Here is a 14584-nt window from a genome sequence, read left to right on the forward strand (position 1 = left end):
CCCTGCGCTTTCTGCCTCTAGGTAAGTGGGCGGTGGGAGGCTGAGACCCACAGAGAGGGGAGAGCCGCATGCGGTCCAGGGGACACTCCTCCCCTCAGCCACAGGTAGCACAGCTACAGCCTGATTCTCAGAGACTCTGAGGGGCCTTCTGTGAGCAGGCGCAGCAGTGTCATCCCAGAAGGGCCACTTGAGCCTGACTATGGCCCTCGGGGAACGCCCAGTGGAGGAGGGAGGAGACCAGACACATCACTGTGGCCCTGGGAAGAAGACGGTCAGTGCAGAAAGGAGGTGCTGAGGGCTGTGGGAGCTCACAGGAGGGGAGAGTGACTTTCAGTTGGAGCAAGGATGGACTCGGTCAGGGATGAGGTGGCTTTTCCGTGGGAGCCTGTCCCATGAGAGAGGTGCAGAATGAAGGTGCAAAGGAAAAAACGCAGGGATGCCCAGGGCACACTGAGGAGCTCAGTTTGGCTTGAGTATAAAATAGCCATCAAGGAGCTGGGGGCAGCGCTTGGAAAGCAGGCTGAGGCCAACGCCAGAACGTGTGTGTGCATGGGTGGCAGGTGTGCCAGGCAGCAGGGTGCAGAGGTTCACCTGTAGGAGACTCAGAGGCTTGGGGGCTGCCGGGCACTCCAACCAGGAGTGGTAAGGCCAGAGCCACCGTTTCGAAAGGTCTACCCGCCAGCAGGAAAGACCCACCTGGGAGAGGTGAGGAGAAGCGCTCCCAGAAGTCTCGGGAGAAGGAGGAAGGACCTGAGTGAGGTGGAGGGTGGACGGGCACCTCCACGCAGGCTGTTGGAGGTCGGGAGAGATGGGAGGCCTGGGAAGAGGCCCCGGGCTCCGTCTCCAGGAGCCCCAGGGCTGTTGGGGGCAGGCAGGGCCTGGGCTGGCCCTCAGGCCTGGGGACACCGGGAAGAGCTGAACAGGTACTCACTCTCTGTTCCCAGCACAGGAGGAAGAGAGCCCCTGGGCCTCCGGGCTTTCATCTCAGGGGCCTTGGTGCTCTCACTGGCGGGGGCATCTGGAACAGACAGGTGACAACAAACGTTAGTTGGCAGCTGCCCAAGGAAATGAACAGAGGAGGCATCTCAATAAAAATCCCACCCCAACCAAAGGACAGCCCCCTCCTCTTCCCCGTTCAGCTCCCAGGGCCTCGGTGCCTGCCCAGCAAGGCGCCTGCGCCTGGGCCTTCTTCCACAAGAGCACCAAAGAAGGAGTGTCGCTGCCCGCTGCCCGGGGCCTTATAAATCAGGTGGAGAGGGCAGCCACCTGGCAGGATGGATGGACAGGCTGTCCCGGGAGCTGGTGAATGCTTTCCCCTCCACAGCCGGCACCTGCTGCCAGACACCGCATCATGTGAGCAGGGGGGACTCGGCGCCCTCGGCTCACCTCTCCCATCCTTTCCCTCCACTGGGTCTTGACTCTCAGGGTAAACATTCTGGCTTCCAGAATCCTGCTCTATGTGGAGAGGATTCCTGTACAGAGGAAGGAGGGAACGGGTCCTGCTCTGGGGCTCACAGTCTGGAGAGGCCTTACAGCCTCTGATTTCTTGGCTTCCTTCCACAGATGGACACTGACAGTCAAACCTCCAAACCAGACCAAGACCTCCGAGCAGGCGGCCGGCATGCCTCCCCCACTCTGGCCTGAGCCTTGAGCCACGGAGGACCCAGTGGGCGGTGGCAGCGGCCTTCCGGGCGGAGCGGAAATGCTGCATGATGCGTGCACAAATCCTCAGGCCTCTCCGCATGCTCCCTCTCCCATGGGTGCACAGTGTGGGTGATGCCAGGGAAACCCTGGTCAGGGCAGCAGGACATCGTGCTGGGCTGGGCTGGGCATAAAAGCCCTCACTGGGCCCTGAGGAGACTGGACCTTAGGAAGTCGAGGGGAAACCAACCAGGGACTCAGATAAGCAGCAGCTGGCCCAACGGCTATCACTATGCTGCAGCGTTTTCCCCACTAGGAACGCTCTTCAGGGCCCGTGCTGCGAGCGAGCCTCCCCTCAGAGCCCCTTCCTGTCCATCCTTTTCCTGCTCCTGAAGAGAGGAAATGTGGAGGGAGAAAGGAGCAGGGGTGGGGGTGGGGGTGGGGGTGGGGGGGAGGGGGTACTTTCCAGCTGAGGCAGCAGCCACATTCCTGTGGCTTGGCTGGGGAGGAAGGCCATCTTGCTGTCCAGGCCTCCCGGTGGGCAGTCCTGGCTGCTAACACACGCTCTCTCCTGAGGGCTGTGAGGGTGGGCGTGGGGAGCACAGAGCTAGGGGATTCTTGGTGCTCCCATCTGCACGCCCTACTCCTTCTAGATGGCACTTAGGTCTTTCCTGCTCCAGAATGTGGATCTGCCCATATAAACCTTCCACACCCACCAGGCTTCCTTCCCAAGCTCATGCCTGCACGCCGCCCGCCCCCCCGCCCCCCCCCCCCCCCCCCCCCCCCGGCATTAGCTGGGTAACCCAGGGGTGGAGGCCTGGGACAGGCATTGTCCGGGCTCCGGAGGCAACGAGGCGCACAGGTCCCAGGGAGTCGGCCCAGAGTTGCGCACGTGAAACTGCAGGAACGATGAGGTGGAGCGTCAAGCAGCACATGGCAGGGGGTGGGGCTGAGGGAATGGAGCTGGAGCAAGTCCTTCACAGCAGCACATGATACCCAGCCCCTCCCCTGTCTCCACTCCTCACTGCCTGGTCCTTCTACCACCTTCTGTAAGAGCAGAAATGCCCCCCACAGTGAGTCGGGGACCCCTCCATCTATAGTGGCCACTGCGCCTGTCCTGTCTCCTCATTGGGTGGCCCACACCCCAGGGTCCATGTGGACATGGATGGAGGAGCACAGAGCACCAGGAAGAGGATGACTTCATTTTCTCACACTGGTTTTTCCCCAGACATAGTGGTCATTCTTCAGCACAATCCTCAGTGCACATCTGTCAACCTCTGTGGTTCTCAAGCTTGGCTGCACGTTTAGAAGTACCTGTACCGAAGCATCGCACTCCCCAGGTACCGGTTTACTGGGCTCAAAGAAGAATGCATACGGAGTGCTCTGGAGAGCAGAAAGACGGTCGTTTCATATTAATCACCCCTCCTGTTCGTCACATCTCTTGCTGCCTTCCAAATCTGCTTTAGAACGCTCCACCTCCAGGAAGCCCTCCCTGACCAGGCCCCATCACCTGTTTCCAGCCTCTGCATCTGTTCAGCTCAGGCGCTGGCTTTACACCGTGTGAGTGCACTCCCCTGCCATGGGCTCCGAGCCTTGTTTAAGAAGTTCTCTGCACCTTATCTTTCCATCTGGCCATGAAGAAAGGGCTCATTTTCCCTTTCAAACCAGGCCCACCCCTGACTTGGAGCCCCTCCTCCCTCTGTAGCCTCACCCCCACCCCATGGGGATGTGCATGCCCCACAAGCCACGAGACCTCCGTGAGAACCGCAGCGAGGAGTGGGCTGGAAGGACCATGGCTTAATCAAAACCAGCTCTGTGCTCACACAGCGGCCCAAGGGATAAAAATAATAGTAATAAAAGTTTAAGAGCAGCTTGTATTTTCTGTCTATTTTAATCAGTTGCTGATGAAATGGAACTCCATTTCTAGGTCTGGGCCCCAGGACCGGAGTCTTTCGCTGGTCTGGTCGTGCCCGAAGAAGCATGGGGGCGGACGATGGCAGGGGGGGTGTGGGGGCCTCTCTATAGAGGGGAAAACGTATCCTTATATGGACAATGCCTCACCCTTTCCCCTCCACTCTAGCTCTGGACTCAGCCCTCCAGACTCGACTCTGTATGCCTCAAGTCAGGTTTTTTTACTATCACTCCCCGAGACCCCCTTGTCGTGGTTACCAATGAGCTCCAGCTTCCCAAATCCATGGCCAACGCCCAGGCTCATTTTACTCTACTTGGCAGCATCATTTGACGCATTGATCTCCATCACTCCTTTCTTATCAAAATGACACCACTGGCTTCCGGGACACCCCTCTCTCCTGGATTTCTTCCTGTCCCTCTCATTGGGACCATTCCATCCCATCGCCTTCACAGACTTCTGTCCTGCCCTACTTCTCAATGTTGGGTTCTGCCTCCTTCCTGGCTCCATCCACAGCCACTCCTTAGGGACCTCATTCAATCCCAGGGCATTATATGGCCTCCTATGTGCATGGTTCTCCATATCCTGTCTCCCATCTTGGCCTCTGCCCTCAACCTGGATTCATCTAAATGCCATGTGACATGCCCACCTGGATGTCTTATGGGTACCTTCGAGAAGGTACATGCAGGGAACTCTTGCTTGTTCCCCCAGCCCCTGCATTCTAATCTCTGATCCGCACATGCTTCCCACAAACACTAAGCGTTGCCTTTGACTTCCCTTTCTCTCCATTTCCAGTTCATCAGTCAATCCTATCAGCCCTACCAGCAACATAGATGATGAGTCTGATCACTTCCCACTTCTCCCACAGAGCCTAACCTGCCACTGTCTCCTGCCTGGACCATTTCAGCCACTCCCAGGGGTCTTCCTGCTCTCCCTCTTACCCCCTGGAGTCTGGTCACCACATGGCCACCTGAGTGATCATTTAGATGTTCAGCGTTGTCCCTCACTTAGAATAAAATCCAGTTTCCTTGTTCAGCCTACAAGGCCTGGCAAATCTGGTCGCTTGTCCTCCTCAACCTCATTTCCCGCCACTCTGCCCCTTGTTCAGGCTCAGCCATCTGCCTCCTTATTCTTCTGGGAATGTCTCAGGCATAGTCTCACCTCAGGGCTTTGCTCTCACCATGACCTCTGCCTCTGATCCTGGGGACTCCTTCTCTCCCATCCTTCAGGTCTCTGTTCAAATGTCACTTCCTGAGAGGCCTGGCAATCATCCTCTCCACAGCAGCCTCCCCTGCTCCCATTACCCCACTTTGCTTTTTCCAAACACGTGACATTGCCTGAGAGTTTATGACATATCTGTTCATCCTCATTACTGTCTCCCCCTCACTAGAATGTCAAGTCCCTGAGAGTAGAAACTTCTGTTTTGCTCACTGCTTTCAGCCTCAGCTCCTGGAGCAGTGCCTGGCACAGAGTGGGCACCCACACATTTGTTGGATGAGAGATAGTGTGGGTGCCCACTGGAACGTTACCTCCTACCAACACGTGCACAAGTCTCCCTGGTCATGAAGCCCTTGGCCTCGCCAGCAGCTGAGGCCGATGCCCTTAGCCGGGCAGGGTACTGAGGGGTCCTCTGACTCCTGTCTTGGGATTCTGGCCTACAGAAGAGCTTTCCTTCCTCACCTCTCACCTGGGCCAGAATAAGAGGTAATGGGTCACTCAGGCCACATGTGCAAAGCACTTCCCAACAGGGAGGGCTGTTACTAGAGAGTGGACACTGCCATACTATCCACTAGACCAGTGGTCGGCAAACTGCGGCTCGCGAGCCACATGCGGCTCTTTGGCCCCTTGAGTGTGGCTCTTCCACAAAATACCACGTGCAGGCGCCCATGTACAGTGCGATTGAAACTTCCTGGCCCATGCGCAGAAGTTGGTATTTTGTGGAAGAGCCATATTCAAGGGGCCAAAGAGCCGCATGTGGCTCGCGAGCCGCAGTTTGCTGACCACTGCACTAGACAGAAGGCCATAACGCTAAGTGCATTATATGCTTGTTCCACATTAAACTATACCATCACCAATATTCAAGTGTTTTTGGCCTACGATAACACCAACTTTATTTGGAAATGTGCAGGCTTCAGAACCAGGCATACCCAGGTTCAAGTCCTGCCAGGGTAACTCCTTTGTGACTCCCTGTGCTGGGTGGCTCGAAGGGTGTGTGTTGAGATCAGAGACACCCAGAGACGCTGCACCTCCTGCAGGCTGCCTTTGTGACCGGGAAAGGCTGCTGACTCTCGCTGAGCCCCGGTTTTCTCAGTGAGAAAGACACTGCCCTCCTAATGCATAAACTAAAAATGTACACGTCGGGCCTTGAAGGCCAGCCTTTTCTCCTCCTGGGTGAGTTTTCTGGCAAGTCCTCACCCACTGCAGGCTTCCTTGTCCTTCTGTGGTACAAGCTGACACTTGCCTTCGGCTGCTCTTGGAAGGAAGGGCAGTGTGACCACAATCAAGAAAGCACACAAGAGCACCAGCACCCTTTTTCTTTGAGAAAAGACTAGGAACACGACTAAAACAGCCAGAGCTGCTGCCTCATAAAGACTACCCCCCTTTCCCTTATGAGAGGGAAACAGTAGTGTGGTTAATACAGAACAGCCAGTGAGCCAAAGTCATTTTATGAGGCCTTAAACTATATCATTACATTGGCCACAGATGCACAGTCTTAATGGTGTTTGGCACCGGCTGCGTGAGTGACAGGGCTGTCGGGAGCGGGGCACCGCCGGGCGGCAGGGGGCAGCCTGCCTGACGTCAGCAGTTCCTCACCCTCGTGCAGAGGGATCTCACTGCCCCTTGGGAGGAATGCAGGGCGGTCCTCTCCAGAGATCAGGCAGCAGCTGCAGATGAGAGAGACTCCACAGTGACGGGGCCTGACAATTCAGTCACGGTTACCTCACGTGGCAAGTCGTTCTCCAGTGTATTTTAATTCGTGACTCGTTTTGAGAATCTGGTGTAAAACTATGGATCCTCTCTTCCAAAAATGCTCTCATCCACAAACACAAAATCGTGCCCAAAACTTCAAAGGGTGCATGGACCCACTGGGCTCTCTAAGTTAGGGCTGTTGCCTGGGGCAGAGGGGGGAGCTGAGAAGATCAGGAGACAGACCAAGGACAGGAAACCTATGCAGCCCACTGGAGCACAGTGGGGCAGGTAAGCGGACTGCAGTCCTTTCCCAGAGGTTGCACTTGATGGAAAAATGAAGCCCACCTGTATGCAGGACACTAACATATCTCCAAGTACAGCAACAGGGAAAGCCCGTGCACGTCAAGGGGGCTGCCCTTTGTCTCTTTGTCAAAACAAAACAAAACAAAACAAAACAAAACAAAACAAAACAAAACAAACAAAACCCAAGCAGCTGAGTCAGTCCTGTGTCTGGGCTGGTCTACCTCAGGTCCCCCTCCTTGCTCTTTTCAAAGACCCAACTCCCAATCTGCAGCCTGAGGCCAAATCCTGCAGCAGCCTCCTTGCAGGAACCAGAAATACATAATGAAGGTCATCAAGATTAATGGAGAGAGCAAGAGAATGAACTAGAAGGAGACCAATGCATGGGCAAAAATGCCCCATAAGTTGCAAAATGGATCCCCCAAAACTTTTTAAAAAGAAAAGAATTCCCAAATGCATCTTGTAGGGGAAAAGGAAATTTTATTTTGAAAACAAAGTTTGGTTTTAAAAAGAAACCACTTGCTGTTTCTAGAAAAGGTGCTGACGTTTTTCAGATAAGGAGAATGAACTACGGCCCTGCCTCAGCTAGCAGTGTAAATAGGACCCAAAGAGGGATTCCCCAGGCAGATAATCTCATTAGCAGGCTGAGCTGCCTTACAGGGTGGCTGGAACCGGCATGGGTCCCATGTGAGCAGTGGAGCTGTGAGGAACAAGCTTCTAGGGCAGCGGTTCTCAACCTGTGGGTCGCGACCCCTTTGGCGGTCGAACGACCCTTTCACAGGGGTCGCCTAAGACCATCCTGCATATCAGATATTTACATTACGATTCATAACAGTAGCAACATTACAGTTAAGAAGTAGCAACAAAAATAATTTTATGGTTGGGTCACAACATGAGGAACTGTATTTAAAGGGCCAGAAGGTTGAGAACCACTGTTCTAGGGTCAAGTTCCCAGAAACACTATTTTTTTTTAAACTACAGCATCTGTCTAGAAAGAAGCAGGATCTACCTGGGTGGGTGACAGCCCAGGTCACACCTGGGAATAACTAACCACGAACAGCAACCCCGACTCAGAGCCTCAAAACATGTGCTCCAAGGCCTCTTGGAACTGACTACACACCTTAACCCATCCAATCTGTTTCCTTAGACTCATAGCCCCCGTGACAAAGACATCCACAGAACACTAGGTAGATGCACAATATTTGGCAACTTCAGCTTTCCTGTTGGCAGTGGACGATTTAATTTGTGTTGACAATTTAATTGTGTGTATTTTTAAAAAGATTTTCCTTTGTAAGACTCTTTTTTCTTCTCTCCCATTCATTATATATCATAGATCTCAGCTTTTGTGACCAGGAAAGCAGATGATAAAATCCAAAATGGGGACAAAAACTCTACATCTTAAGGACCGACAATGAAATGGGTTGGAATTTCCGAGTCCAAATGATCACATTCAGCATTCAGAGCAGCCAAGCTGGTCTCCCAGACGCCTTCTCTGGACACTAGTTTGAACAGTGCCACGAAAGGTTACTAACCAGCATTTCAAGGGCAAGAAATTGTTTTTCTTCTAACTATGTTTTTAAACAGTTCCAAGCAAATAACAAAAAGAAAGGGTACGGGACTGAGTCTCGAGTGGGCTTCCGGCCCTGGCCCGGCCCCACGGGGCCAGGGAAGCTCACGCAGGATGCTGTCCCTCTCTGACTGGCCTCTGTTTTCTACTCTATAAAAGGAGGTGGTAGCCTGAACCATCACAGGTCTGTTCCGCTTCCGAGTCTTTAGTTCTAAACCACGCACAGAAGGAGAAACAAAGTCACAAACATACCGCCTGCATTCCTTTAGGACCAATCCAGCTCCTCACAGCTGGTCTGGCCCCTTCATCGGGGAAACTCCACGCAGACCTGGCAGGCCTCCCTGTCCCCATTCTCCTCCCCTCCCTCTGCGGTGCTACTAGTGCCTTTTCCTTCCTGCAAAGGCAGCCCTGTCCCTACAGCCCGACTCACCTTCTCCACGCAGCCTCCCCACAGGGACCCCGCTCTGCTCCCTACTCCTCACGGGCTGTCCTGCCAGCACCGGGCACTTGTTTGTGGCGGCTTGTAAAATCCTCTGCAGTCACTTTCCTGTGGGTGTGTCTTTTCTCCTCTTGCCCTGTGCCCGGCTTCCCTGTTCAGCAAGGTTCTGGGGGTGGGGCCAAGACTGGGGAGAGGTGGCAGCAAGGTGAGCCCCTCCTCCTCCCAGCCTGGAGTGGGGCTGAGGCCACACAGGACCCTCAAGCAGGAGGGACTTTCCTCCCACTATCCTTCCTGTTGTGTTTTTGCAAAAGGTGACTTGACACCCACAAAAGGAATGCCTTGGATAGTGACGGCAGCCTTGGTGCCGCTCTGCTCAGGTGCGGCGGGAGGAGGGCGTGTGGAAGGTGGGATTGCGTGATGGCGACGGGTGGGCACCACCTACCGTCCACAGTGACTTGGCAGGAGCACTCAGCCTGGCCGGCGCCATTCTTGGCTACACACTTGTATAAGCCTCTGTCCTCTGGCAGTGCCTTCTCGATGGAGACGGAGCAGAGGGAGCCTGGGGAGGAAGAGGAAGAACGGTTGAGTGGACCAGGTATGGGTCCAATACCTGCCCTGGAACCTGGAGCCCAGGAGGCAAGTGTTATTCACATGGGCAGCCTCAGGGAGCCCAGAAGTCAGAGGCCCGGGGGAACCAACCCCTAGCTCGAGTAAAGCCAGGGCACTTTCTAACTCAGTTCCCAAATAACTGACCCCCAAACATATTAGAGAGTTCATTTATGAGGAAAAAAAAAAAAAAAAGAAGGTACAGAAGAAGGGAAAGAGTCTCTGCCATCTAACACAGGCCGCGCACCTGGGACTTCTGGGACTTCACCCAGAGATAAGCAGTAGCCGGCACAGGTGATTACAGACCTGTGTGAGGAACAGTGGCCGCTGAAGGAGCTTGCACAGTTTACAGCAGCGATTCTGGGAATGCATCTTAGAAAAAGGGGTTCTGAACAGAGGGGTGGGTGGGGGAGGGCAGGAGTCCCTGTCCAGCAGGGCATTGGCCTGTGGGGAGATCTGCCTGGGACCCTGGAACTGGCTTTTCAGGAACGGTATCTGAATTGAGGGGCACTTTGGAGCTGCCCCCCTTCAGTGCTGGGCCTTCTGGTCACCTCAGAGAGCGGAAGAGATGGCCTTCTCTCCCCACAGACTCTCACCTGGCCTACCTCGCCCCAACACTCCTCCTCTTCTGGCCTGGTTGGGGGAAGGAGGAGTCAGGCTGAGCATTCACAGGCATCTGGGGTCTGGTCCTTACCCATCCTGGGTCTCTCTTGGCTAGGCCGTTCTCTGGGGGATCCCCTGAATATTGGGCTGCCGGGCCAGGTAGGAGGACAGCAATCACTTCCCTAGTTCCTGTCTTGAGACTTAGAACAAGCCAAGAGCATGCCGTCCTGTCCAAAGCTGCCCCTGCCGTCAGGGGAGCAGTCATCACACAAGGAGGGGGAACAGAGCCAGAGCCACATGCATCCTGCTGCCTAGAGCAGTGGCTTTGGCCACCTCCCTGCCTCCTGCCACTGCCCTGGGTTGGCAGAGCTGTGTGTGTGTGTGGGCGGCATGGCCAGAAGGGAGGTCGACAGGCACAACTCCCAAAGGCCTTTGATCTCAAAAAGTACCCTCCCCTCGATTAGACAGATGCACAGACTTGACCAACAAATACGAGGATATTCAGAGAGAGGAAGGATGATGCCAATTCCGCCCAGAGAGCCTCCCTAAGGCTGGGAGAGAAAGCAGAGTTGTAATAGTTCCCTTTACTTCTTGGCGCCTGGGTCTGCCTTAAACAGGGACACCTCGGTTCGTGTTCTCTCTCTCTCTCTCTCTCTCTCTCTCTCTCTCTCTCTCTCTCATGCACCTGCACCTTTCCTCCCTCTTCATCCTTCAAGAACTCACCTTTGCTCTCACTCTCTCCTAAGCTCCAAGGGCCATTCTTTTGCCCATTTCCTGAGCCCATGCAGCCCAGCTGGCTCACTTTTTCTAACTCTGTGACTTTCCAAATAACTTTTGCTTATATTTGAAGAAACTACAACAACAACAGCAACAACAACAACCACCCCAAGGAAACTGCAGTCCACTGACCACCTGAGGCAGGATGGCTGATCTGCACCCTCCACCCCCTTATAAGACCTTGCCTCTTGGCAAGACCTCACTAAATTCTCCCCCAGGGGAGGGCAATGGGCCGGGATCCCTTTCACTGTAGGACACAGAATCTGCAGAAACTGCCACAGAAAGAGTTTAGGCTGGATTTTTAGGACATTCATCACGAGACCATGAACTGTGAGGCACAGGAATGGAGGAATGAGGTTAACTATCTTCTAGAGAGAGAAATTTCCATTTATCTGGGGCAGCAGAAGGCTGAGATGACCTCTGGCCCCAAAACTTGAAGCTTAAAGGAAACAGACCCCATCCTGCCATTTCCCCTCAGTCTGAGACGAAGGCTCTGGGAGCAGATGCCCAGTCCCAGTGCACATCCTGTTCGAATCCTTGATTGCCTTTTGGTTTCAGTCCCCCAGCTGCCGTCAGCCTTAAACCAAAATGGCACAAACTGCAAAAACAATAGAGAGACCACCAGGACAAGTGGAGCATTTAGACCCCAGCCCTCGCCCCGCCCCAGGGAAAGCACCAGAGCAGGCAATGCAGCGTTTCCAGCTGCTTAGAGCCTGGACCCCTGGCCACATGCGTGGGCTGGGGGAGGGCCCCCGGGCAGGCTCAGAGAGAAGAATCTGGTATTTCCTGTGGGACAGCTTATTCCTGACCTCCAGAAGGAGAGCGGTTCCCAGCCTGTTTTTGTGAGAAGCCTCAGCCTGGTGGGGAATTCTGAGAGGGAGGTGAGGGGGATGGGAGCGGTTACCACAGAGCCAGGAGTCCAATGAATGGCTCAGCTAAACTGTCCCTGGGAGAGCCTCTCACGGTCATGGGGTCTGAGATCCCCACCTGGCTCCTTTCCCGAGTGTGCGGGTACAGAGAGGACAGGGGTGTGCACGGCGGAGGGCGCGGCCCGGAGCCTTGGAAACTCTGCTCCCAGGCTGCCTCAGCCGGCAGGGCCTGGCTCCTGGCATGTCTGGACAGAGCGACCAGCTCCAAGTCACCTCCTCAGGGACGGTGCCCTCGTGTCACTCGGAAGCACTGCCTAAGGCCATAGATGGACCTCTTCTGAGCTCATCTGAATCAAAACAGGTCTCTCAAGACCATTGCTGAAACCGGTGTCTGTCTCCCACACAGGCTCTGGAGGGCAGTGACCACAGTTATTATGAATGTTTTTCCTGAGCCTGGAATGCAGTCACAGTAACAAAAATATTTGTCAAACTGAGAATGACAGAGGCGCATGTCTGTAGCAGGTGACCTGGTAAGATTTGCACAAAAGAAAGTCACGAACATTTAATCAAATATAGCCTACCTTATCTATAATAATAAAAGTGTAAAATGCGCCCTAACCAGTTTGGCTCAGTGGATAGAGAGTCAGCCTGCAGACTCAAGGGTCCCAGGTTCGATTCCGGTCAAGGGCACGTACCTTGGTGGTGGGCACATTCCCAGTAGGGGGTGTGCAAGAGGCAGCTGATCGATGTTTCTCTCTCATCGATGTTTCTAACTCTCTATCCCTTTCCCTTCCTCTCTGTAAAAAATCAATAAAATATATTATTTTAAAAAACTGTAAAATGCAAATCGACTGAACAGCAGAACGACCATCCGGACAACCTTCTGGACGACCTTCAGGACGACCATGCTATGACACGCACTGGTGCCAGGCCAGCCAAGGCCAGTGTGATGTGATTGGCTGGGGGGCCCACCATCACCCCACAATGGCCCCGCTGAGGGAGGCCCAGGCCACCAGCCAGTGGGGCGATCAATGGAGGGGGGGGAACTCCACGATCGCCCCAAAGAGGAAGGCCCAGGACACCCTCTGTGGGGCAATCGATAGGGGGTGTGTGTGTGGGGGGGCTCTGCAGAACCAGGGAACCGGGGGTGTGTGGTGGCAGACACAGGCAGCGCCTGGCCAAGGCGGGGGCAGATGGGGGGCAAGGCCACGAGGCAGCCGGGGCTGTGAAGGCCTACCCTTGCAAGAATTTCGTGCATCGGGCCTCTCGTAAAAGATAATATACAGGCACACCTCGCTTTATTGTGCCTCACAGGTATTGAGTTGTTGTTTTTTTACAAACTGAAGGTAAGACTCTTCACCAGCAAAAAGATTACAACTTGTCTGATTGCATTACGACTTGCTTTACTGCAATAGTTTGGAATCGAACCCACAGCATTTCCAAGGTATACCTGCAGTTTCTTAAAGGGAAAAAACCCCTCCCAACTCAGAATTCTTGAGTGGACTGTGCCTACAATAAAAGGGCTAGAATAGTGCCTCACGCAGAGTAGGTGCTATATAAATCCTTTTGTAGGATGAACTTATAGAAGTTCTCAAAAAGCTTTTGCAAGATCTCACACTGAAGGCAATTTAAAAAAATGAATCATTGTTGATGATAGCAACAAAAATGAATCCTTGTCATTAGACTGGGAGAGATGTTTGCCAGGAAAGAAGTCTGGCCTGGGGACAGGAACAAGGCATAAAGAAGAAAGCCCCTGCGCAGCAGCACAGAGCCCCTGGCTCCCTGGCCTCCCACCCTACGGGCCTGGAGGGCGGGCCGAGCATTGTACGTGAACACCAGGCACCTGTAGCTCTGGGAGATGCAGGAAGAGGGAGGACACCTCCATATGTTCCTCCAAAAATTAATGGGCTCCAACCGACTGGGCTACGGTCACAACTCTGCTCTCTGTGGCACGAAATGGGGTTGACTTAATCCTGTTTCGGGGGGCCTGCAGGCTACGAGCCCTATCCCAGTAACAGGTTGCGAGAAGCCCCCTGAAACCTATAAACAGAGCATCCACTAGCGGTTGGTGCCCAGACAAACATGAGGTAGGGGGAGGAGAGCACAAGAGCCTCTGTGGCCAAAGGCCGGTCACAACAGTCCCGGAAGGCAGCCTAGAGGAAGTGAATCTTGACCTTAGAAGAGAAGACAGCACAGGGTTCCATGCAATGGGGCAAGAAGAGTTCCAAGTCAGGAGGTGGGGGCGAGAGGACGGTGTGGGGTTAAAGGGCCTGGAGAAGGGCCTCCATTTTCTCCTACAAACCACCTCAAACCACAGCTTCCCATATCCACTGATGCCCGCACTGTGACCCCAGCCACCCAGACACTGACGCTCAGTGGTCTTCCACTCCTTCCTCTTCTCTACCCCTCTATCCCCACCCTTCCAAGCCACAGGTTCTGTGAATTCTGTCCTGGCTTCTTCAACAGGTTATTTCCTGTCTGTGCCCATGTCTGCCTTGTTAGCTCAGGCCCACCACCTTTCTCCCTGACCTCTTCAGTGGGCCCCTTACATGGCTCTGGGCATGGAGTCAATCAAGCCCCCTTACCCCAGCTTGGTGTGCATTGCTCCTCATTCAAAACTCTTTCCTGGCTCCCTATTGCCTTTGGAATAGAGGTCATCGGCATTACACAGGGTGGAATGAGGCCATGCCTTCCTCTACAGCCAGACCGTGCTGTGGGCAGGCCTGTGCTCACTGCTGCTGTGCCCCTACCTAGGAAACCCACATTCTCCCTCTTCCAGGCTGGGAGTCCTGGCCCACTTTCAAGGTTCCTTTCTAGGCCCAGCTCTCTCATCACCAGGGCCCCAGCACTCAGCTCCCTCTCCTCCTGCCCTGCTCCCAGAAGCAGGCACTTGACTGGGATAGTCTGATCACTGAGCACACGTCCTCTCTTTCTATCGACAGCAGGTCCACTCACAGCTCTCC

The 14584-nt window shown here is 54.3% G+C and overlaps 1 protein-coding gene across 1 annotated transcript in view; it reads right to left on the reverse strand.

Annotated features, from left to right (window-relative positions):
• MYLK (myosin light chain kinase) overlaps positions 1-14584 on the reverse strand; it is a 166415-nt gene that overhangs the window by 58791 nt on the left and 93040 nt on the right. The window contains exons 16-17 of the mRNA XM_070406351.1: positions 9209-9325; positions 932-1018 (exon numbers count right to left, since the gene is read on the reverse strand). Of these exons, the coding sequence (XP_070262452.1) occupies positions 932-1018; positions 9209-9325 (204 nt within the window). The remainder of the gene's footprint in view (positions 1-931; positions 1019-9208; positions 9326-14584) is intronic.

This window comes from Myotis yumanensis, unplaced genomic scaffold (genome assembly GCF_028538775.1).
Source record: "Myotis yumanensis isolate MYYU_CA2020_CCGP unplaced genomic scaffold, mMyoYum1.0.hap1 SCAF_2, whole genome shotgun sequence".
NCBI lineage: Eukaryota > Metazoa > Chordata > Mammalia > Chiroptera > Vespertilionidae > Myotis > Myotis yumanensis.